This window comes from Canis aureus, chromosome 8 (genome assembly GCF_053574225.1).
Source record: "Canis aureus isolate CA01 chromosome 8, VMU_Caureus_v.1.0, whole genome shotgun sequence".
Taxonomy (NCBI): Eukaryota; Metazoa; Chordata; class Mammalia; order Carnivora; family Canidae; genus Canis; species Canis aureus.
Genome location: NC_135618.1, coordinates 47,477,266 through 47,501,747, shown reverse-complemented (window position 1 = coordinate 47,501,747; position 24,482 = coordinate 47,477,266). Strand labels below are relative to the sequence as shown.

The following is a 24,482-nucleotide window of genomic DNA, read 5'->3' as shown; positions in this document are numbered from 1 at the left end:
CAGAGTCAGTCCTGGCCCTGTTCTTGGCTTCCCGAGCCCAGCTGATTTCTTGGTGGCACCTAATGCAGTCAGTAACTGCAGGGATGGCTGACTTAAATCATCCACCTGGCTCACCTGGAACTCAAGTACAAGATGGCAGGGGTGCTTCTGTCCTGTTTCCTGCTCTATGCCCATGCCTGGTATACGGTAGGTGCCAAATAACAATCTGGATGACTAGGAAACTGTAATGAGGGCTTTTTCTGTATGGCATTTTGATGGTCTCTAAGCTCTGCAGGGCTAACAGCTCACAGTGGGATTTCTGCTCCACTTAAGCTCAAATAAAAACAGGTTGGTCTAAGTGAATGCTGTTTCCTAGGTTCTCCTATGAAATGGTGGATGAGCTTTCTGGAAATCTTTAAAATGTGTATATTGAAAGTTTAGCGAATCCCCCCATTGCTGAAAGAGAACTCAAAGAAACAGACCTTCAATGGACGGTCTAATTTATAAAATGTGACCGTTTTTATTTTCATTGTAAAGAGGTGTATCTGAACCAGATTGTAACAAAATTACCACAGCTTATTCCAAAAGAAAAGTTTAATACAAGAGATTTTAGAAAATTAAACACATTTGTTTAAAAATCCTATTGTGTAAACCTTAACATAAGAGGGTAGTTAACATAATACTACACGTTTCGGAGCAAATCTGCAGACTGTTAGGCCCCACGTGCATCCAGACAGTGGACTCGACTCCCAATATGTGGCCATATTCCTCCCAGCAGAGGGCTCACAGGGACCCGGTCAGCGGTGGGAGACCCTTCGGGATAGACGGCCTCCCCGCTGGGCCCCCTGCTCCTGCATTCACAAGTCTCCCTCCTCCAGGAAGTCCGTACCTGCTAAGGTGAGCAAAGTGATCTCTACCAAACGATGCCAGCGATGGTGAAGCTGAGGCTGCAGACGTAGACATTCTTTCTAGGCTGAATCCTAGATAAGAAAACATCCTAACGAGCTCCACTCCCCGCTCCCTCGGAAATGCATGTTGTCCAGGTTCCTCTCAGCGATCCTGGGTGCAAATATCCTTCCGTGGCCTCCGTCCCAATTTTTTGCAAGCGCCTTTCCCCTCCATGGTTGTCTATTGATGGTGGGAAGAACCTCTAAAGGTGAACGGGTGGCCTCTCTGCCTGCAGTTTGGGAAGGCAGGAAGCTAGACCTGATCAGGCTCTGAGGGGGGCAGGTCAGCTAGTGGTTTTCCGGTCGTGATGGAGAAGCATTCATGTGCCCATAAGAACAGAACCCCTGGACCTCCAAACACTAGTGAACTCGGCATTTTCTACCAATGAGGTACTCATCCGTGCCATAGGCTCAGCCATCCTTTAGAGAAATCAGATTTTTGTTTTCTCCTAAAGAAACTCATTAGGTACATAAAGAAGCCCATGCGACGTGTTGTGAAGATTTTGCTGCAAGAGTAGAGGCTCCTTGCCCAAGAGTGTCACAAGCAGGCCCGTACACCACAGTGCTTCCTGGCTGGGGGGCAGGTGCATCTGGGCAGCGGCAGGAGGAGCCCAGAGCTGGTGGGGTCTGAGCGCACCTCTACCCTCATCCCTGCTGATCCAGTAGCTGAAATTTTATTTTAGAAACCTAATCAAAACCACGTATTACAGAAACATGAAGACGAACTTTTTGGCACATAAACGTTAGATAAAATATACAGTGCTACAATTGTGCAAAATTAGCACAGAAGCCAAACCCAACAGCAAATATTTAATGTTAGCTTTAATGAAACAATGCAAAATATTTTGAAAAATGATCGTTGTCCAAGACCCTGCTCACGAGCAGATGCCTGCCTGCCGGAAGCACCCTCTGTCTACCGCGTCCCCAGCTGGGGGCAGAGCCCAATGTGTGGCGTGGTCCTGAGTCAAGCACTGGGGAAAGGTCAAGACGATTATTGCCTTTGGGGTTGAAACTGAGGTGGAGGTGCTCCCCTTCCGGGGCTGCCTGCTGGCCGGTCTGCTGTTTCTGGGCAGGCAGGGCCTTGCCGGGTCTTCCACTGGCAGCTGCAGGCTGTAAGAGGGCCCCTCGGGAGTGGAGTGCCCCACGGGGGATGGGTTCTGGTGCCGATACGAGGGAGCTGGGCTGAGGCATGAGGAGATTGATGGGGAGGGAGCCTGCTGGGACCCCGGAGGACCAGGCCTGGCCGGTACCCTGGCTGAAAGCGGGCAGCTGGGGGGCGGTTGGGGCCCAGAGCCTTGTGCCTGGGGCCTCAGGTGAGTGAATGGTCCCCTGTGGAGCTGAGAAAAAGAGGAAACTAGTGTGTTCCAGCCAGAGACCCGGTTCTGGGGGCTGGGAAGTAAGCAGGGCAGCTTCTGATCCGCGGGGCTGGCTGGGACCTCTCTGTTCCTGGTCCTGACCCTGAGGCCTCCCCTGACGGTGGCCGCTGGGCAGGAGCTGCAGCTGTGCTTGGCTGCGAATGTCAACAGCTGTGATTGCCTCTGGTTTTCAAAGGCATGACCCACACCCTGCTACTGCTGACAACGGAGCGGTCAGCCGGGAGCTCAGGGGCGTCGCTGTGGAGCAGAGCGTGTGCCCGCAGACCTCATCCGCGTCCCTCCCTCTCTTGCTAGGGATGACTCAGAAGATGGTTTTGTCTTGACAACCAGGTGATCCCTTTGTAGCCAGAAAGCCCTGGAGGTGGTGGCTCTTGGTGCTACAGGTGACTGCCAGGTGCCTGCCGGGGGATGTGATGCGCTATCCCGGGTGGGCCCCGCAGGTGCTAACTTTGGAGGCACCAATGGGTCCTCTTCCTGGATCCAGGAGACAGGAGGAACGTCTGCGGGTTCTCTCCGTAGCACTGTCTTTCCCTCTGACGGGTCATGGGGCTGAGTGGGTGGTGTGCAGGGCAGGGGCCAGCCAGCCCTCTGAACTGGGTCAGATGGAAGGGCAGCAGACGACACGGCGTGGGGGGGCTGGGGGAGGGCATTTTGTGCATCAGATCGTAGTCTGCACCCGGCTGGACCTGGGTCTGGTTCTTCCCCTGCTGTGTCCATCCCACCACACTAGGGAGCGGTGGTATCTGAGCAGCTGGATGGATGTACCACCGCAGAACATTCTATGACTCCAGAGTTAAGGCTTTAAGGAGTTAGTGTCATGTGTGTGTCACATGCATATCTGAGCTGAAATTGGGGAGGTGGCCCGTGTGCTGAACGTGGTTCTAAGATTCCCACCACATCACGAGAAGGGGGTGCACAGAGCAAGCAGCCCGGATGGTTCACGTGTGGTCCCAGGAACATGCTCTTCCGTCTGATTTCAGGAGAGCAGGGCAAGTTTTCCATGAACAATTAAGCTTTAAAAAATAGGCAGTTTCTCCTTTTGTAAATACAGGCTGAGTGTGTCATTATTTCTCAAGGCTTAGCATCTGTCCCTTACTCTGGGCACTTTTTTTTTTTTTTTTTTTTTTTTTTAACCTCCGTAGAATGTCGAAGGTTCCTGGTGGGGATTTTGGAGAAGGTGAAGCTAGATTCACACTCAGGGTGTTGTGGGTCCAGTGCTCAAACAGGCTGGTTGAGCAGAACCCTCAGCCCCAGGGGACGTGAGCCACAGAGGCTCCCCTCTGTCTCCAAGGGGAACACAGGGGACAGGCAGTGCAGGGGCAGTCTCCCAGCTGGCGTCGCGGGGAGCAGTAAACCACCCTCGGGAAGCAGGACTCGGGGCAGCTCGAGCCTTCAGGGTTGGCTCTGTCCAGGACAACTGTGCTCCCGCAGCCTGGGAGGGGACCAACCGGCCCCATGGGACCCGGAGCTCAGAGGAAACGCAGGTGCAGTGGGGACCTTGGCGAGTGAGGAAGCGACCCTGTATTGCCTTTCAGGGACACGGTGTCTCAGGTCCCCTCGACCCACCGGCTGACGACAGTCCCCTCCTGCCTCGGCCCACAGAGGACAGCGGGTTCATCCTGCTCACGTGGCCTCTGGTCCCAACGTCACCTCAGCTTCCTGTGACTGCCCTGAATCCTTTCTGGTTCCTTCTGGCCGCTGGGGATGCACAGCAGAAACCTTTCAGGTGAGGCTTTCCAGAGGTTTCCTCGGTCCCGGGTGGGAGCTGAAACTGTTCTGGGGAGTGTCCATGCATGCCTCGCCCTCTCCACCTGCCTCAGGCTGCTGTTGCACCCACGGGGCTGCTCGGTCCTTCCCTGGAACCCGAGTTCCCGGTTGCACTCTGCGGCTGAGCACATGCTCCGGGATGCTGCCATCTACGGAGCCAGCTGCCGGGCAGCACCGGGGCAGGGGCTGGGCAGGGCTGTGTGGGTTGGGGTGGCGGCACGGAGTGCAGGGACACATCTGTCAGCAAGGACCGTGATCTGTTCCAAGCTCACGGGGGGCTGCACCGAGGGCCCCAAGCCTCTCCCACGACCTCGAGACCTCGTGGCTTGTGAGGTCAGGCCCCAGAGTTCTGGACAACCCAGGGCTCTCCAACCTGGGGTCACCAGGCTGCCACTGCGGGCTGGCCCCTCCAGAGCCCACCTGGGGAGGTCGGGGGCAGTGCTCTAAGCACCCCAGTTCAGCGTCACTCGTGGCTCCTTCACGAGAAGGTCACGGGGCTGTCTCCCTCGAGGAGGCCACGTGAGCTGCCGCCGGCCACGATTTCTACAACCAGGGCATCTTCGGGCCACTGGTAGAGAGTAAAACGGGGAGGCACAGGACCTCCCCGCTCTAACCGCACGCGTCCATAGGTTAAGTAGGCAGTTACATGAAAAGAAGAAGAAGGGTAACAGTCATCCTGATTCCCACGGGGGAAGGAGTCAAGAGGCGGCTGCTGACCAACCTCAGTTGTGCATCTCCACCCAGGGGCTCCGAGCTCCACGGGGCGCCCACCCTCCTGCTGGCCCCTGAGCTGGAGGGAGGGAACGGGCCGACCCCGGGAGGGTGCCCGTGCGTCCGAGTCTGTCCGGCGAGGAGCCTCCTTGCCCTCTGAGACTGACCAGTTTAATCAGCGTCAAGGACTGCTGGGGAAGGTGTGCTCTCCGGGGGATCGCCAGGTGGACGTGGTGGTCACTCCAGGGCGGAGGGGCCAGCTGCGGTGGCCAGGTCAGACGCGGAGGGGCTAGGCAGAGGCAGCTGGCGCAGCACAGAGGGCCCAAGTCTGGGGTTCGGCTGAGGTCAGAGGTCGCCGCTCTGGGGCTCCACGTTGCGTGTCTCTCTGGGGTGACCTCGGGACAGCTTGGGGAAGCGGGAAGCCACTTTGGGGCGGCTGTTCTTGGTCAGTGGTTCTCCAGGAGGGGTAATGTCACTGTAAGACAGAGCAGGGGAGAATCTGATTAAGTCAGGGTGTCCCGCGGGCTGTGGGAATGGCAGCAGTGGTCTCGGGGGGCATCTGTGACCCAGGTCTGACTGGCGAGGACAAGGGGGGAACCCAGTTAGGCAACTCATCTGTCTTCCGACGTGCCCAAGCACAGCTGCGCGTCCCAGCTAGCTTTGGGGCTGTTCGTCCTGGACTCGATTTTCAGGCTGTAAGGTAAGGTGCTGGTCATGGCTTCCTTCCCTTCCTTCCCCCGGTGCCACTGAAATGTGCCCTTGCTGGAAGATCAAAGTGCCTTGGAGAACATGGCATTTGAAGTCAAAAGAGGTGTAGCAAAAACGGGGGAACTTCTTGTGGAATTCGTCCTACGAGAATAACCAGGACGTAGGCCAACGTCTAATTATAAGGACGTTCCTCGTATAAAAGAGCCAAGAACAGCAAAACCACTCCCCGGTCCGACCGAGGGGCTTCCCCATCTCGGTTTTAAACGGTCTACACGATGGGACCGTGGGAGCGCTCCAGCCGTGGTGGAGGTGGCACTGACCCACGGGGAGGCCGAACGGGGGAACCCGAGATAAAACGGCGTGTGACCCTGCAGGATGGAGCGGCGGGTCCCTTCGTGCTAGGACTTTCTGGAGCACCATGTGGGCTGAGCCTCGTTGGAGCCACTGGAGCCAGAGCAGTGATCAAGACGGGTTCTCCCAGGCCTGGGGGAGACTCTGGGCCTCCGGGGATGTCGTTAGTCACAGGCTACAAGGGCAGCCGGCGCATCCCTGGGCAGAAGCCTGAGGCCGCCACCTCCAGGAGGGCAGGAGCGAGGCCATGGCCCGGCCACCCTGTGAAGTGACCCCTGCCTGCGTGTGGAGAGAGGCTGCTGGGGTCCGGGCTGTGGCCGTGCATGCAGAGGTGGTGAGCTCTTAACTCTCTGTGGTTCTCGTAACAAATGACCCCAGACCTCATGGCTTTAATGCAAAATGTACTGTCTTATGGTTGCAGAGGCCGTAAGTCCAAAATGGGTCCAAGGAGCCTATTGGCGGGGCTCCTAGTTCCTTCTGGAGGCTCCCGTGGAGAATGTTTCCCTGCCTTCCTCATCACGGTCCCCGTGTCCCTCTTGCAAGGCCGTCTGTGGTCACACTGGGCCCACCTGCGCCATCTGCCTTTTCGAGTCTCTAACCACAGCTGCAGAGCCGCTGCCCCATGTCGGGGACACGGGCGTGGACATTCTTGGGGCCCCTGTGTGTGGTAAGACTCGGACCTTAGTGGAACCAACAAGACTTGGTATTGGAATAACGGTGGGCTCTACGGCTGGCAGGAGAGGTGAGAAATAAGTACCTTCTCCAGTAGATACCTCGTGGTACAAAACGCTTTTGGAAACCCAAGCGGAGACCGAACTCCTCAGCAGGTCTCGAGTGTGCCTGTCCTGCTGCCTTGCTGATGTGGGGCCCCCAGACCCTGCGAGGGAGGACAGTCCACCTACCGACGAGCACTGGGGCTCCGTAGGGAGTAGTGGCAGATCAGAATCCTCCAAGCCCCCTCCGGAGGAGCCTGGCTCCAGGGGTCCTCGGGGGTGCTGTGAAATGCCCCCCATCCTTCCCGTGGCTCCGCAGAGGCTCTGCTTACAAGGATCCGATCTCATGCCGCTTCTGAGGCGTGGCCGTGGGGCACGGTGAGATGCCCCTTGTTTGGGGTTCGGGATGGCAGTTCAATGACAAAATGCCGAATTCCTCTAGGGACTGCTTTCTGCCTCCGCAGTTGGGGGGGGGGGGGGGGGCTTTGCTTCATGTGCCTGGAGCCCGGCCAGCTGCTCCCACACGGGCCTCCCTCGGGATGACAGCTGGCCGTAGGCCAGCCTGTTGTCCTCTTCTCTGGAAACTAGCCAAGTTACCAGAAGCCTCCGGACCCTGAAGGCCCGTGACAGGATGGGCGGAAGATACTGGAAGGCCTCTTAGCTCATGCTGTGCAGGAGGGCTTGAGTATAAATGTCACTTGAAACCCACTGCCCCCCTTCCCTGTTGAGGACCCAGAGGTACCTGCAAGGTGGGTGTGAGTCCTGCCACAGCCTGGTGGCCCCAAGGGAACTGGCTGCTGGGAGGCAGAGTCCAAGTCAGTCGGGACCTTGTGTTTCTCCCAAAGGGCCCCTACTGCGGAGGAGGCAGCAGAGCTGTGGTAGTAGGGCAGGGGCTCTGAATCAGGGCACAGTCCTGCCACCCTGAGCCTTGTCACACGGAGGTGACAAGCATGTGGCCCTCACGATGCCGCGGTGAGGAATGGGGAGTTACCCCCACGTGAAGTCACCCACCAGCTGCATTCCAGGCAAGTGCCTTGTTCTCCTTGAGCCTTGGCTTCCAGGCCAGAGGAAAAGCGGGGCTGTTTTGAGAGTTCTGGGGACAGATGGCCACTTGGACCATGTGAGCTATGTTGGCAGAGAGGGGCCCACAGTCTCAGTGGGGATGGGCGGTAGAGGCCTTGACAGGTAAACCCAGGGTGTTCTGAGCAGGGCACCAGACTGGGCCAACACAGTGGTTAGAGGGCTTCCCAGAGGAAGAGCTGGGGAAGAGGAAGAGGAGAGTATCAAGTGGTTTCCCGTGTGAAGGGCTCTGTGCTGGGAAGTGTCGGCTTGGAGCCTGGCAGGCCCTGACGGCGGCTTCACCTCCTGGAAGGCAGGACTTGCCGCATGGATGGAGAAGTCACAGACATGAGGCTTGGGGACTCGGAGCGTCACTGCTGGGGCTGAGGGCCTGATGGTAAAAGCAGCTGGTGCATGGGGTGGGACAGCTCTGTCCTCAAGGCCCCAGCCCCCAGCGACCGTGAAGCTGGCTGCAGTGCCGGGTAAGAGGAGCAGAACCTGTTGCAGTAACTCCCTGGGTCCCATCACTGGACACAGGAGAGTGGGGGTGTCAGGGAGCCAAAGGAGGAAGTTAGCTGGTGGCCTATGGCGTGTGTGACGTCTGTAGAAGGTTCGGGGGGAGCAGGAAGCCGTAATAATGACTGGGTAGATGCTGAGGCAGCTGGATAAAGAGCTGCCAGTCCCAGGCATGTGTAAGGCCACACACCCCAAGGAAGTACTGTTTACCCAGCACTGGCCATCTGCATATTGTCTTTGGAGAAATGTCTGCTGCAGTCCTTAGACCACTCTTCAATTGGGAAAACACAAATCCAAACCACAGTGAGTCTCCCCTCAAACTGGCCGGGATGGTGATTCTCAAAAGACACCTTTTGGGGAGGAAGTTTGAGCTTGGAAGCCTTGTACGCTGTTGGTGGGAGTGCAAAATGCTACAGCTGCAGTGGGACACAGTACGGAGCTTCCTCAACCAACCACAGAGAACTGTACGATGCAGCCGTCCCACCTCTGGGTGTTTACCCGAAAGAACTGAAACGAGGATCCTGAAAAGGTACCTGCAGCCACATGTTCACTGCAGCATGATTTACAACAGCCAGGCCACGGCCACAAGCCACGAGTCCGGGGATGGGCGAATGGAGAGAGGAAACGTGGTGTGTACACGCAATGGAATCTTAGCCTTCAAGGAAATTCTGGCCTATGTGACCCCGTGGATGAACCTGGAGCAGATTATGCTAAGACAGCGAGTCCACAGAAGCTAAAATTCCATGAGATTCCACCTACAGGCCACGTCTAACATCATCAAAACCCCAGAATCCAGAGTGGAACTCTGGTTATTAAAGCGAGGAGTTACGAGTCAGCAGGCACGAAGCTGCAGTTACACATGAATCGCTTTGAGAGCCCTGCCTTACGACAGTCTCCCTGTCGTCTCCAAGAAGGTCACATATGCCTAAGACGTAACCGCGTAGATCTCACGTTCTCACCGCCGTGTAATTTTTGTCTGTGTCTAATACAAATGAACAGTAGCGGAAGGTGTGAGACACTGGGTACGTGTCACCTGGGAGCAGAGAAGGGGTAGCGTGTTGGAACAGGAGCGCTGCCCCCTCCCTGGGTCCTTCCCCTGAGAGCACTGGGGTCAAGGTCACTGGTGCCCCAAGGCTGTGCACAGGCCATTCCAGGGTAGAGGATTTTGCAAATGACAGAACTGTAGTGACTTCACCACCTCCCATCCTCCACTCCCTCTCTGTCCAACCTGGAGGGAAGGGGCTGGGAAGCAGGGGAGGGAACCTTCTCTCATGTGACCATCCTTGCGTTTCTGGAAAGATCAGCCTCTTGGATGGCAGACCATAAGCTGGCTGGTCTCAACACAGCGGAGGGCAGTCAGTCTTGTGTCTCAGGCGCCCTGAGGACAAGGACGTGGCAGGGCCCTGTAGACTCTACTTGAGGTGGTGGTTCAGCCTCCCAATATCAGGGAACCAGGGCCAAAGGCCTAGCCACTGTAGACCAAGGGCCCAGCCTCTGGGAGATCATCACTGTCTCTCTCTCTCGGAAGGGCCGCAACCTTGCGGGCTTCTGGGGAAATGAAGGTAAGACTTGGTTTCTACCTTGAGGTTGCTCAGACCAGGGGGGTGGGAGTGTGGTAACCGACTGAACCGATGCCATATACCATGCTGGGTGGGGGTGGGGGGTGAGCTGGGGAGGGTCCTGGGGGAGGAGTGAGGCCCAGGGACATACGAGGAAGAGAAGAACAGCGAGAGAGTCTCCAAGAAGGGGACAAACTCCGTGCCCCAAGCTGCCCAGAGAGGCAGGGTGTCACGGGGAGAGGGGGGCCTGGCAGGCTGCGAGGTGGCAGAGATCTTGCTGTCCTGGAGCTGCACTAACCTGGCTGTCTGCGGATCTCCAGCCAGTGGTGAGTGAAGGCTTGGCTTTTCAAAAAGACAAGCCTCTTCTGGATCTGGGCAGTGCTTTCCCCATCACGGACCACGGACGGCTAACATCACCAGCCCTAGCACGTTGCTGACCTCAACTAAGGATGTAATGCTCTCTGGGCACTGGCCTCGACATGAACAATCATGCAGATAAAGGTGCTGAGGCAAGGGGAGGTCTTCCCTCTTTCTCACGTGGAGAATGTGCTCGGGGCCTGGCTGCAGACCGCACACAGACTTGGCCACGGGTCTATATGACCGTGCAGCGTCTCTGGTCCCCAGGCTCAGTGGTGAAGGGGGAGGATCCTTGAAGTCACAGCATCTTTATCAGAGGTGGTTACAGTCACAGAGGCCCGGGGTTGCCCTGCCCAGAGCTGTGATTAGAATATGCAGCAATGTTTCCCAGATTCCATCTTCCTCCCCATTTATACCTTCCCCATTTCCCTCCTTGCTGCATAGCTCCGCTATGAAACAAGATTTTTCTTTACCTCTATTTTTAGGTTACTTTAACCTATAAGACAATACCTGTAAAATAGATTCAAGGCATATTAAAACTTTTTTTTTTAAGTTTTCCCCTATGTTGCCAGAGGTTTTTGTTTGCACCCCCAAATCCTAGGTGAATGTTCTTTTCTTCAAAATGCATGTTCTTGGCATGTCAGATAATCTCCTAGGCCTTACACTACAAGAAAGAAGCCGGTCTCAAAGGCTATACCCAGATGCCTTTCATAGGACATTCTGGAAAAGGACAACTCTAGGGACAGGTCCTGGGGTTCCAGGGGATGCTGGGGAGGGGGGGGAGATTGCTCTTCTGTGTCTTGGTGGTGGTTGCTCTAGGACTCCATGCTTTTTTTGTCAGAGCTCCTAGAACAATGCAATAAAAAGGGCAAGTTTCAATAAACTTGGCTGAGAAAGACTGTCTTTCTAGATCTACTTCAGCATGAATGGGCATCTCTACTCTGAGTCTCCAAGGAGACTATGACCTTGTCCCCTTCTCTGGGTAGAAAGGGCAGGGGCCCTGGGAACAGAAATCTTCAATTCTATCGTTTACCAGCCGGGCTACCTGTACAGGTCACTGAGGCGCCCAGTCCGCCCAGTACCTCCCCTGTAAGATGGATCACAGTAAAAAGACAACCGAATTTAAAAGGTCAAGAATCTGAACGGACGTTTCTCAGAGAACATACAAATGACCAGCAACCATGTGGAAAGATGCTCAGCATCATTAGCGAGGGGGAAATGCACCTCGAAGCCATAAAGATCACCCTCCCCAGATGGCTAATCTAGAGTATAACAAATATTGGGGGTACGTGGAGAAACCAGAACCCGACCACCCTGCTGGGGGGAAATGCTGAATTGTTGAGGCTGCTTTGAAAGACAGTCGGACAGTTCCTCAAATGACAAAACGTAGGGACCGTAGGACCCGACAGTTCCAGACACACACCTAAGGAAAATGAAAACGCCTCCAGCACAGAAACTTGGATGTCAAAAGAAAGCTGCGTTAGTTGTAATGGGCAGAAAGCATCGGCACCCCAGATGTCTACGAGCTGAATGGGTAACGTGGTCTGTCTATACAACTGAGGCGGGGCAGTCACTGTGGAAGTGCTGAAGCCCGGGTTCCAGTCCCGGAGGCGGAACCCGCCCCCCTGAGACACCGCTGTGCCTACTGGCCACACGGGGTGAGAGGCAGCTGGAAAGCGGCAAACCCCAGGAAAGGACTGTGACCTTCCCTCTCCTTAAAAGCAGAAAATTTAAAACCCCCGTGAGAAAGACACCCTTCCTGTACCAGAAGCAAAGTAACTGTCTCACCAGGGAGGGGAACCTGAGGCCATGTGCCTTCTATACAAGCAGATCTCTGAAAATAATCCTTTCCCACGGGCCACCCCCTACAACACGGTTTACTCTTCCACGCTGGCTTTGGTTCTCCCTGACCTGAAAGCAGGTAGGTTTGGCCAGTTTTGGGGTCTTTGTAACTCCCACATCACAGAACACCGAGGAATCTGTCCTTGGCCCTGTCTGGCACAGGCTACTTAACGGTCAGGCCAGCGGAAACCCCTGGGAGAGGGGACGCCACGTGCCACAGAGGGGGTAAACCTTGCAAACACCGAGCTGGCGGAAAGATTCCAGGCTCCAAAGTCCCCATGTTCTGTAACTTTGTTCATGCGAAGGTCTGAAACCAGGTAATCTGGAGAAATAGCAAGTGTGGGGTCGCTGGGGTCAGGGGGGATGCGGGGTTCTTGCCTGCTGTGGTGAACATACACTAACGTGAGGACGCGTGCACACGCTTTACAGGGTGAGCCCTGGCTTAGGGCTACTTAAAAGGCACGAGCTTAAAGAACCGAGAAAGGACGTTGCAGGGTCTTCTCTGGCAGGTCCGTGTGGCGGAGCGTGGCACCATCCTGGGTGCTCGGTAAGCATCCTTGCCCTGCTGCCCACCTTGGCTTTGGTTACTTCCAGTGTGGCTCACACGTCCTCTGAGAACACGGTTCCCAAGTCGTAAGAGTCTTATCCTGGTCCTGGTGGTGCCATCGCGGAGTCCACATGGGGCTGGCCTTGGAGTTTTAACGAGGCAGCAGGAAGCAAGGGCTGGAGGGAAGCAGAGGCCTCCCTCCCACCGTGCGTGAGATGTGGACTTCCTGGGCTCCAGGGACTCACGGCTTGGGGGCATCAGCCCTGTGACCGACGCCTCGTACCTGGCTCTCTGCTCAGCGGGAGCCTGGGCTCCCAGCCAGCAGGCAGGGGGGCAGCAGCACCCTGAGCACGGCTGCTCACCCAGGACACAGCCCGGCATCCCCTGCGTACCTTATCCTCGGGTCTTCAGTCCCTGTCAGTTTGGCAGCCCCTTCAGAAACCCCTCCTCCCTCCTGCTGGCGCTCGTCGGGGCCAGAGGAATCCAGGTCTGTGTAAGCATCACCTGCCAGAAGCCCCAGGGGTGGCTGTTCTTTTTAATAAGCCTCTGGGGTGCACTCTTGCGGCATCCCAGTCCCCAGCAGGTGGGTGACATCAATTTGATGGTGTCAGTCACTCATCAGTGAAAAATGGCCACGGGGAGAGATGTACTCTTCATTTTGCTTATAAACTAGGTGTAGAGAGCCGGTCAATATTCCATTTGCTGGGAGCTGCCTTCCGTAGCTTGGAGGGTGGCTTCGCATGGGTGGTGCCTGAGGCCGGGGTGGCCCCTGGCGCAAGGATAGGACTCAGCTGTTGTCTACCGAGGCTGGGGCCGCTGTCCTCCAGGACCCGGCTCCTGGGGGAGGTCTGTGCATGCGGGGGGGGGGGGGGGTGCGTTCCACCTCCATGGTGTGCAAACCACGGGAAAGGGCTGTGCTCCTAGCATGTGGTGTCCTCCAGGGTGTGGGTTGGGGGAGGCCTCCTACCCCAACAGTGAGGGCCTCATGGGCTGCCAGCGGCTGTCAGTCCAGGCGCACTGGGCTACACCGCCTGTGAACTGGCTTGGGGGCACGCTGGCAGGCTCAGGACCCCACGAAGGGGGACCCAAAGGACCCGGCCCCAATGTGCAGCCCCCTCCGCTACCATCGTGATGGTTTCTCTTGGGGAGTGCCCGCTCTGAGGATTTGTGGGAGGTGACCTCCTGGCTCTTCCTCGGCTTCCTGCCCCCCCCTCCCCGGTTAGATCTGGGGCCTAGGACTTCTGCCCTCACACGTGACCAATGGATGGTTCTTGCAGTTCTTGAGAACCCCACAGTTCCTGACCCTTAAGACTCAAACAGGCCACTGCTTAAATCTTGGGGCTGAAAGTCCCACCGTTTGCTATATGCTCACCGCCTCGGCTTCAAACGCGGGCCCGAGGCCTGAGACGAGGAGCTGTGGGCACTGGGGGCTGCGAGGGAGGAGCAGGGCCTGGTCCTGAGCACGCAGTCTGACCACAACCCCCGACCAGACAACACAGCGGGGCCCTGCAGTCAGGAGGGGCCGTGGGATGCAGGAGCCAGACCGCTGGCACCCAGGGCTGAGCGGGACAGACGGACACCCCCCCGCCCCGACCTCTGGGACTTACAGAGAGGCAGTGGGTGCGCCCCTGAGCAGGGCTTCAATCAAGGGAACTCCGTGACAAGAGCCGGGGGCAGGGTCAGGGGGAGCCGGAGCAGGGGTGAGTATGGAAGACCCTAAGGACGGGGCAGGGAACAGGGTGCCTTCCCAGACGCCCAGCCGTTCAAGCCGCAGAGGGTGCATGCTGCCCGGCTGGATGCAGATCCCATCTCAGGACTCAGGAGAGCCACTGGTATTTTCTCAGGATCCTTCGAGAGGGCCTCCAGCTGTGCTCAGGTGAAATTCCTGTTAGTTGTGGAGTCCTAGTACTGCGGCGTTGGCTCTCGCGATCCACACTCCGGCCAGGTGTTTGTTTTGTACGCCTGAGTCGAAGGGTGGCACACGGGGAGAGTGGCAGGAATGTGGAGAATCCTCTCATCGTTTAAAATAAGGGGGGGGCGACCCAGGGTGGTGGCAAACAAAAGTCCACGGAGGAAGGGGGCCCGTGTGGCCGTCAGCCTGCCCCACGCACAGGACCGCAGCTTGTCCGGCTGGCTTTTCCCCATTTACTGTGTTTCATAGTGAACCTCGCAAAGAGAATGGTTCCTTCCTAGATAAAGATGCTTCGAGATCGGACATCCTCTCGGATCCAGGCATTCTGTGCTTGGGATGCCAAGTCATGGGGGATGTGGCCGGGAAAGCTGCGGTGCCGCTGTCGATGAGCAGAGGTTATAGGTGACAGTCACGGGGTGCCTGCCAGAGGGCAGGAGGCCTGAGCACTGTTCTTCATTGGTTTCCCCCTCCCACCCACCTGGGAGGTGGGGGCTCTGCTGCATGCACGAAGTCTAGAGCATCGAGTGTGGCACGCAGAGGTGCGATGTCATGTGTTTCCTAAGTGACAGCAGGAAAGCCTGGACCTGCCTGACTAGAACCAGTTCTTCTCATCCTCTGGGCTAAGGAGCAGATGACAGGGAGATATGTGCAGAGAAAAGCCCTCAAGGGTTCTGGGAAGACAGTATGGTGTGGGCTCTGAGGCTGGAAGGGGGGCTGGACCATGGACTGCCATGGGAGCCCCCTGAGGATCATGAGGAGCCCCATTAGCATAACCCGCTTCAGCTGTATAGCCTCTAAGTCTTACTAGAGGGCCGGGAGTGACAAGGACAGAGATGAGCCCCAGAGCCAGGGTGCCCTGTGGGGCTGTAGGGCCCCCAGGAGGAGGATCCTGACGTCAGAACCCAGATGGGGGCAGTAGGAACAGAGCCGGAGAGGGGGCGCCAGTATGAGGGTGCTGGAGAGTGAGCCCCCACGGGCACAGTGACTGATCAGAGGGGGAGTGAACACAGGTCTCATTTCTGTTTGGAGGCTGGACTGGGGGCGGGTGCAGCTGAGCTGAAGGGGAAGGCACACAAGGTGACGGCGGAGAGGGCCCCCAAAGCGAAGGCATGTGTGTGGGTCCCCGGGATAAATTCTGCTATTGGAAAAAGTAATGCATTTGGCCTCATTTGCCTAGAAGGATGGCGGGAGCCCATAAAAGCACCATCCCGCCTACTGTGGCACCCGGAGGTGTCGGATTAAGTATCTGATGGCCGGGAGCTGTGCTGGAGGGGCTTCTGATGGTTACAGATGTCCTGATGCCGAGGAGGCCGCACTGGGCACCTGGCCAGGAGCCTCTTCAATTAGAACTCGTTACCCAAGTGGGCGTCTCACAAGTTCCTGAGCAGACTGAGGCTGACCTTGCAGGAGCTCTGCACCCCTGCCACGCTGAGACCTCCCCCCGAAAAGCTGTTTTGGAAAGGGGCTGGGTGGTCCTCCTCACTGCCTTAGTCCTAACTTTCCTCCTTCCTGGCGGAGGAGGTGGTAACCACTGCCCGTGTCCCTATCTTGAACTTGACCCGCAAAGAAATTCTCAGTGCTCCCTCTGGTCCTCTCAGCTTTGCTAAATGGTACAACGATCTACCTCCTGGCTGCATCCCTGCCTTACGACCTTGGTCTGTCTGCCCTTCATACTCCATGCCTAATTCACTCCATGCCTAATACCCCTTGGTGTCTCCCTCTGGATCTGCGTGCCACATGTGCACTTCTCTCCATGCCCCCTGATGGCCATTGGAGGGCCAAGCACTACGGCCTCTGGCCCGGACTCTCTACAGATTTCCAAATGGTCTCCCTGTGTTCACAGATTCCTCTGCACCCCGTCCAGAGTTATCCTGCCACCTCCCTCCTCTGTAGCTTCTGGCTGCCCTTGGGTCCAGCCCTCCCCAATTGTCCTTGAGCAGCAGGTCTTACTCAAAGTCCCCTCCAATCATGTGCTACCAAGTCATGGTTTCCTAGTTTCCTTATGCACCTGCCACACCGTCGTCTTCACCATTGTATGGCCAGGGCCTAGAATCACATCTGATACACTTGGAACAGCAAGTCTCTGCGTACTGAACCTTGTCCTCCTGTCTGGACGGAACCCAGGACATGCGCCTTGGAATCGGAAAGCCATGAACGCCTTTGAGCATCGCCCAGATTTGTTCCAACAGGTAAGAGCTCAGAGATTATAACAGTGCGGGAGCAGAGAACAAAAAGCAACGAGAGGAGATGTCCCTCCTCTTGCAGGAGGCAGGTCATGGAAGGCCCAGAGCGTATAGGGGCTCCTACGAACCACCGAGACTGGGCAGCCCAAGAAACGCACAGGGAAGGATACAGTGAGCACTTCGGGGCAGGGGTGGGGGATAAGCGGGTTTGTGGGTAGCTCTGCTACTATCTGTTGAAGCCTGGGGAGGTGAGTTGGCTGCAGCCATCCAGCTGAAACAAGCCAGCTCATGACGCTCCGTGGCTCCTAACACTGTGATCTCCCCGCCTTCTCCAAGCAAATCCCTCCCTTACTCAGCAACAGCCCTCCCGGATGTGATCCTGCGCCTCTCCTCCTATCCTCCCTGTCCGCCAGCCCTCAGGCCCCCAGTGGGCACAGGGCACAGTCCTGCCCTGGCGCCTCTGCAGTCCCTGGTCCCCATCTCGTCTGGCGTGCCTCGTCCCCGTCTGTCCTCTTGTTCAGGCCTCCGCCCCCTCCCCTGCACCAGCCTCCGGCGTGTGCTCCCGCGGTCAGTATGGTTCACAGATACAAACCGGGCACAAAGAGGGTGGGTGACACAGGACAGGCCCTGCGCAAAGGTGCATGGAATGAGTAGGCCTGGGGGGAGGGGGCCCACGGCACAGCCACACACCGTTCTCACGTAGCAGAGACGCAAGCTGGCGGAAGGTGCTGTTGGCAAGCACTGGGCCGCTGGTCCTACATAGCTGCTGGACGTGCGAACAGGTGACACCTCTTAGGAAAAGGGAGGGAGCTGTGTGTGAAGGTGCACACCGCCCCCCCCCCCCCCATACAAATCCTGACTCGGGAGCTCCACATCCAGGTGTCCCTTTGACACAATACACACTGCACAATATACACAAACACGGGAGTGTTTTCACAAAGGCGGGTGTGAGGATGTTCAACCCAGCATGGCTTCTGATCTGGAAGCTGGGAAACAAGCTACCTACCTGTAGGTCAGGATATTATTAATCACACAATGACATACTTGTAATAAGCGCTGCCACCTGCCATCACAGAGGGTGATACACCAACATGCAGTGACACATCTGGCAAATGCAATTACATGAAGACAACAGGGTTGAGAAGACCGTGCAGGATCCTAACTTTATTAAAGACAAAACTGCAAATGAGAAAAGGTGCACATGCACCCAAATGGAGAGACAAGGAGGAAACGCAGGGCAGTGTGTTTGTTCTATATATTCACGCGGATTAAATTTTTATAACTAGACCTTACACGTTACTCATTTCATAAAGAAAATGTTGCAGGAAGGAGCCCCCTATGCTGCTGCTAGAGGTCCTTGTGCAGTTTCCCTCCATCCCTCTCCGCTGTCCTGTGAGAGGTACACACCAGCGTGTCCTGCAGGACGCCTCCTAGGCTGGGTCTGAGCACGCCTGGTGCAGGCTCTGGGTCCAGCTGTCACACCTGCTCAGAGCCATTGCCCTGGGGAAAGGGCCACGTTTATGTACAGACTATGGATTTAGAAAGTGCCAGAAAGATTGTGGAGCTGAAAGCCCGGTGTCCTAGGCTCCCCAACCTTCAGCCACCACCTCCTCCACCAAGCCTGAGCTACTCATCAGTGGTTCTAAGTACTATGGTGTTAGGTTATTTTAAAATATAAAGCTGACCCTACCACGGCGCCCTGATCAGAGCCCCCCAGAGGCTGCTGCCACACAATGAATAAATTTTGTGCTCCCTATGACCTGTGGACAAGGCTATGCTCCTTCCACTAAGAAGACGCTCTCCATGTGGCCAAAATCTGTCCCTCATGAGTTCACCTCTCTGGAGAGACTGTCCCTTATACCTAGCGAGCTCTCTTACTTGCAAATGTGCTTCGTGGCGTGTATCTCCCATTGCAGTAATTCCAGCTGTTTGAGGTTTGGTTGGTTGTTCCCTGGCCTCCCCCACGAGACTGCATGCTCCCTGAGCCTGGTGCACAGGAACACCTGGTAAGTGGCTGAAAAACGAGCAGCTGCTCAACTGGTCATTCTGAGCAAGATCCCTGGGCCACTGTCGGGTGTGATCAGATGGACAGAGGTGTATCATTTCTCCACTTGAACTGTACCAGCTGACCTTTATGTTGTGCTTGCTGTGTGCCCGGCCCTGCCCTCGCTGCCCTGCACGTATTCAACAAAGCACAGCCAGAAGCCAGTGAGGGGGAGCCCATTCGTACTCCCTTTTCAGGGAGCTGAGGCACAGACAGGTTCAGTGGCCCAGGGTTAAGAGCATGTAGATGACAGGTTCCCAGCTGCCAAATCCCGGGGCCCCCTCCCTCCCTCCTGACGCACTGTACTTTCCCCAACTTGGAGTTCTTTCCCTTTCCATAAAATCTGGCAAGAACATTCTGGCCCTAGCTTGTGAGGCTGAAGCTAAAGAGAGAAGTTCGTGGATCACACACAGCAGGGGCCTGCCCGTCATGTATGGGGCTCCTGCGCCAGGAGGGCAGAGCTGAGTACCTGCAGGGATGAGCGGCCCGAGTTCAAAGCTGAAAGCATTCCACTCTTCAGTCCGTGACCCCGGCCTTCACTGGAGCAACAGACCTGGGGCGGGAGCTTAGGGCGCCAGGAGCTGCCGGCCCTGGCCACTTCGTCTGCTGTGGGGGCAGCCGTCCGTGCACTGACTCCTCAGCGTCCTCTGCACGCCTGGGTAGGAAGGTCCCAGCGGCTCAGGAAGGGCGAATGGTTTCTCCTGTAGGGCCCAAGCGGGGATGAGGACCCGCTGTTGTGACTCCGAAGTGTGCGCTATCCCACAGCAGACCCAGAACTCAGGGTCCCTGGCTGTGTGTGAGAAGTGGCGAGGAAGCTTCTGGAGCCAGCTTCTCCCCCCCACCCCCAGGCGGTCGCTGACTCAGCCTCTGTAAAGCAAGGGCTGGCAGGTGGCAGACCCTCCTGTCACACCAGAGTGGAGACGGAGGCTCAGAGACAGCAACTGGACCCACGTGGCACTGTAGGTGGCGGAGGAGGTGATCAGACCCAGGTCTGAGTCCCCGACATTGGTTTTAAAATTTTACGTCCAGTGTAGTTAACATACGGTGTGTTCTCAGTTTCGAGTCTTCCCGAACAAGGCTTCCATCCATCACCTGGTGCTCGTCACACGTGCGCTCCTTCATCCCCACCACCTGTTCCTCCCATCCCCCCGCCCTCCCTCTGGAAACCATCAGTGTGTTCTCTGTAGTTAAGCTGTTTTTTGGTTTGCCTTCACCCCCCCCCCCACACACACATCTGTTTTGTTTAAATTCCACATGAGTGAAATGACCTGGTATTTTTCTCTAATTTAGCTTGCTTGCTTAGCATTATACTCTCCAGATCCAGAGGCATTGCAAGTGGCCAGATTTTGCTTGCTCCTATGGCTCAGTAATATTCTATTGTGTGTGTACACCCCCCCCCCCATTTTTCCATCTGTCTACGGCTGCTTCCATACTTACTAATGCTGCTATAGACACGGGGGGGGGGGGAGGCTGTATCCTTTCGCACTCGTTTTTGTATTTGGGGGATAAATACCTGGTAGTGTGACTACTGGATCATAGGGTAATTCTATTTTTAATTTTTCAAGGACCCTCTACTGTTTTCCAGGGTGGCTGAACCAGTTTGCATTCCCACCAACAGTGCACGAGGGTTCCTTCCTTTTCTCCACATCCTTGCCAACATCTTTCTTGTGTCGATGGTTTTAGCCATTCTGATAGGCGTGAGGGTGTGGTTTTGATTTGCATTTCCCTGATGAGTCACGTTGAACATCTTTTTCACGTGTCTCTTGGCCAATTGGAGGTTGTCTTTGAACAAATGTCTGTTCATGTCTTCTGCCCTTTTTAAAGTTGGATTATGTGTGTTTTTGGTGTTGAGTTTACTAAGGTCTTCTGGATTTTGGATACTAACCCTTTATCAGATATGTCATTTGCAAGTATCTTCTACTCAATAGGCTGTCCTCTAGTTTTGTTGATTTTTTTCCTTTGCTCTGCAGCAGCTTTTTAGTTTGATGTAGTTCCAACAGTTTGTTTCCCTTGCCTCAGGAGACTTATCTAGAAAGAAGTGGCTATGACTGATGTCAAAGAAATCACTGCCTGTGTTCTAGGATTTTTATGGTTTCAGGTCTCACATGTAGGTCTTCAATCTGTTTTGAATTTATTTTTGTGTGTGGTATGAGAAAGTGGTCCAGTTTCATTTTTCTGCATGTAGCTGTCCAGTTTTCTCAACACCATTTGGAGGGACTTTTTCCTGTTGCATCTTCTTTTCTCCTTTGTCAAAGATTGACTATGTAGTTGTAGGTCTGTCTGTGGGCTTTCTGTTGATTGACCTGTGTGTCTACTTTTTGTGCCAGTATCCTACTGTTTTGATTACCACAGCTTTGTAATATAACTTGAAAGCTGGAATTGTGATACTTCCAGTTTTTGCTTTTTCAAAACTGTTTTGGCTATGCAGGGTCTTCTGTGGCTCCATTAAAATTTTAGGATTGTTTGTTCTACTTCTGTGAAAAATGCTATTGGTATTTTGACAGAGATTGCATTAAATCTGTAGATTGCTTTGGGTTTTTAACAATATTTGTTCTAATCCATGAGTGCGGAATGTCTTTTCAGTTCTTCATGTCATCTTCAATTTCTTTCATCAGTGCTTCATAGTTTTCAGAGTACAGGTCTTGTACCTCCTCAGTTAAGTGTATTCCTAGGTAATTTATTCTTTTTTGGTGCCATCGGAAATGGGATTGTTTTCTTAATTTCTCTTTCTGCTGCTTCATTATTAGCATGAGGAATGCAAGAGATTTCTGTATATTGTGTATCCTACAACCTTACTGAATTAACATATCAGTTCTAGCAGGTTTTTTGGCGGTCTTTCAGGTTTTCTATATATAGTATCATGTCATCTGCACATAGAGCTTGATTTCTTCCTTACCAATGTGGATGCCTTTTATTTCTGTGTTTGATTGCCGTGGCTAGGACTCACAGTACTATGTTGAATAAAAGCGTTGAGTGGACATCCTTGTCTTATTCCTGACCTTAGGGGAAAAGCTCTCAGTTCTGTCCCACTGTGCATTTTTCATATATGGTCTTCAGACCTACTTTGTTGAGGGTTTTTATCACGAATAGATGTTATACTTTGTCAAATGCTTTTTCTCAATTTACTGAGATGATCATATGGTTCTTAGCCTTTCTCTTATTGACGTGATGTTTTGTGTTGATTAGTTTGTGAATACTGAACCACCTTTGCATTCTAGGAATAAATTCCACTTGATTGTGGTTAATGATTTATTGTATTGTGGGATTTGGTTTGCTAATATTTTGTTGAGGAATTTTGCATCTATGTTTATCAGAGATATTGGCCTGTAGTTCTTTTCTATGTGTGGTATCTTTAGGTATTAATTTTTCTTTAGAAGTGTGGTAGAATTCACCTGTGAAGCCATCTGGTCCTGGACTTTTTTTTTGTTGTTGGGAGTTTTTTTGGGGGGTTTAATTTTTTTTTATTTATTTATGAGAGACAGAGAGAGGCAGAGACATAGGCATAGAGAGAAGCAGGCTCCCTGTGTGGACCCCGATGTGGAACTCGATCCCAGGTCACCGGGATCACCACCTAACCCAAAGGCAGACACTCAACTACTGAGCCACTGAGGTGCCCCTTGTTGGCAGTTTTTGATTGCTGATCTAATTTCACTGCTGATTATTGGTCTGATCCAATTTTCTATTTCTTCCTCCTTCAGTTTTCGTCGGTTATGTTTCTAGAAATTCATTTCATCTGGATTGTCCAATTTGTTGGCATATAATTTTTGTTTGAGTGAGAGAGTATGAGCAGTTTTCGTCGGTTATGTTTCTAGAAATTCATCCATTTCATCTGGATTGTCCAATTTGTTGGCATATAATTTTTGTTTGAGTGAGAGAGTATGAGGAGGGGTGGGGGGGTAGAGAGAGAGAATCTTAAGCAGACTCCATGCCCAGCATGGAGCCCCATTTGGGACTTGATCTCATGATCTGAGATCATGACCTAAACTGAAATCAAGAATCGGACACTTAACTGACTAAGCCACCCAGGTGTGCCTGGCATATAATTTTTATTACACTGATTGGATTTGTGGTGTTATTTCTCCTTTTGCATTTGTGATTTTGAGTTCTCTTTTTTATTTAATGAAACTGAAAAGATCAACAAAATTGATAAACCTCTAGCCAAAGAACCATCTCCTGGTTTCAATGATGTACACTAATCTTTATTATTTCCTTCCTTCTGCTGGTTTTGGGTTTTCTATTTTCTAGCTCCTTGAGGTGTAAGGTTAGGTTGAGATTTTTCTTGCTTCTTGAGGTAGGTATGTATTGCTATTAACTTCCCTCTTAAAATTGCTTTTGCTGCATCCCAAAGATTTGGGAATGTTCATATAATTTTTTATTTCTTCCTTGATTTTCTGGTTGACCCAGTCATTGTTTAGTAGTATGTTATTTAACTTTCATGTATTTGTGGTCAGAAAGATTCATGGTAGGACTTCAATCTTTTTTAGTTTGATACTTGTTTTGTGGCCTACTATGTGATCTATTCTGGAGAATGTTCCATGTGCACTTGAAAAAAAATGTGCATTGTTTTAGGATGGAATGTATCTGTTAAATCCATCTGGTTCAGTGTGTTCATTCAAAGCCAGCGTTTCCTTATTGTTACTCTGTACTCTGTTTGGATGATCTGTCTGTGGATGTAACTAGAGGGTTCAAGATCCTAATGTTACTGTATCACTATCAATCATATTCCTTTATGTTTGTTATTAACTATTTTATGTGTTCAGGTGTCCCATGTTGGACGCATAAATATTTCGTTTTATCTTCCGTTGTCTCTTAGGTATAGTCTTTGTTTTAAAGTCTGTTCTGTCCAATGTAAGTATTGCCACCCCAGCTTTCTTTTGACATCTATGTGCATGATAAATATTTCTCCACATCCCCTCAATCTGCAGGTGTCTTAAGGTCTGATATGAGTCTCTTGTGGGCAGCATATAGAAAGATCTTTTTGTAATCCATTCTGTTGGCTATATCTTCTGATTAGGATGCTTAATCCATTGACAAAGTACTTATGGTAAGTATTTATTGCCATTTCATTACTTTTTTTTGTGGTTGTTTTACAGTTTTTCTCTGATCCTTCTCTTGTATGGTTTGCTGGCTTTCTTTAGTGATGTACTTGGATTCCTTTCTCTTTGTTGTTTGCCTGTTACCATGAGGTTTATCTACATATCTTCTGCATATATTAAGTTAATGGTTGCTTAAGTTTGAACCTACTCTTCATTCCTCTCCCCACCACGTTTTAGGTATATGGCATCATATTCTACATCCTTTTATTTTGTGAGTCCCTGAACAGATTTTTACAGATATATTTATTTTTACTATTTTTGAGTTTCTTTTCATGTTTATGGTCTTCTCCACTGAGGGAGTCCCCCTTTAACATTCCTTGTAGGATTGGGTTAGTAGTTATGAACTCCTTCAGCTTTTGGTTGAGATACCCTTTCACTTTCCTATTTTGAATGGCAGTCTTGCTGGATAGAGTATTCTTGACTGCACATTTTTTTTTCCTTTTAGCATTTTGAATATATTGTGCCACCTTTTTCTGGCCTGCGAAGTTTCTGCTAAAAAATCTGATAGCCTATGGGGTTTCCCCCTTGAATATAACTGTCTTTACTCCTGTTGATTTTTAAAATTCCCTAAAGACAGCTGATTATCACTACTTTTCCCCCATTTTAATTACTATATGTCTTTGTGTGGACCTCCTTCGGTTGGTTTTGTTGAGATCTCTGTGCCTCCTGTAACTGGGTAGTTTTCAGCATTTTTTTTTTTTCAAATTTTCTGCCCCCTTTTCTCGCTTTTCTTCTTCTGGGATCCCTACATGCTATTGTAATACAATGAATGTTATTACATCTGATGAAGTCACAGAGTCCTGTAACTATTTTCC

At 53.0% G+C, this 24,482-nt stretch overlaps 1 protein-coding gene across 1 annotated transcript in view; it reads right to left on the bottom strand.

Moving 5' to 3' along the window:
- Positions 1-476: 476 nt before the first annotated feature.
- Positions 477-24,482, bottom strand: part of SNX29 (sorting nexin 29) — a 531,581-nt gene continuing 507,575 nt past the window's right edge. The window contains exon 21 of the mRNA XM_077906677.1: positions 477-5,255. Coding sequence (XP_077762803.1) covers positions 5,126-5,255 — 130 coding nt within the window. The 3' untranslated portion in view covers positions 477-5,125. The remainder of the gene's footprint in view (positions 5,256-24,482) is intronic.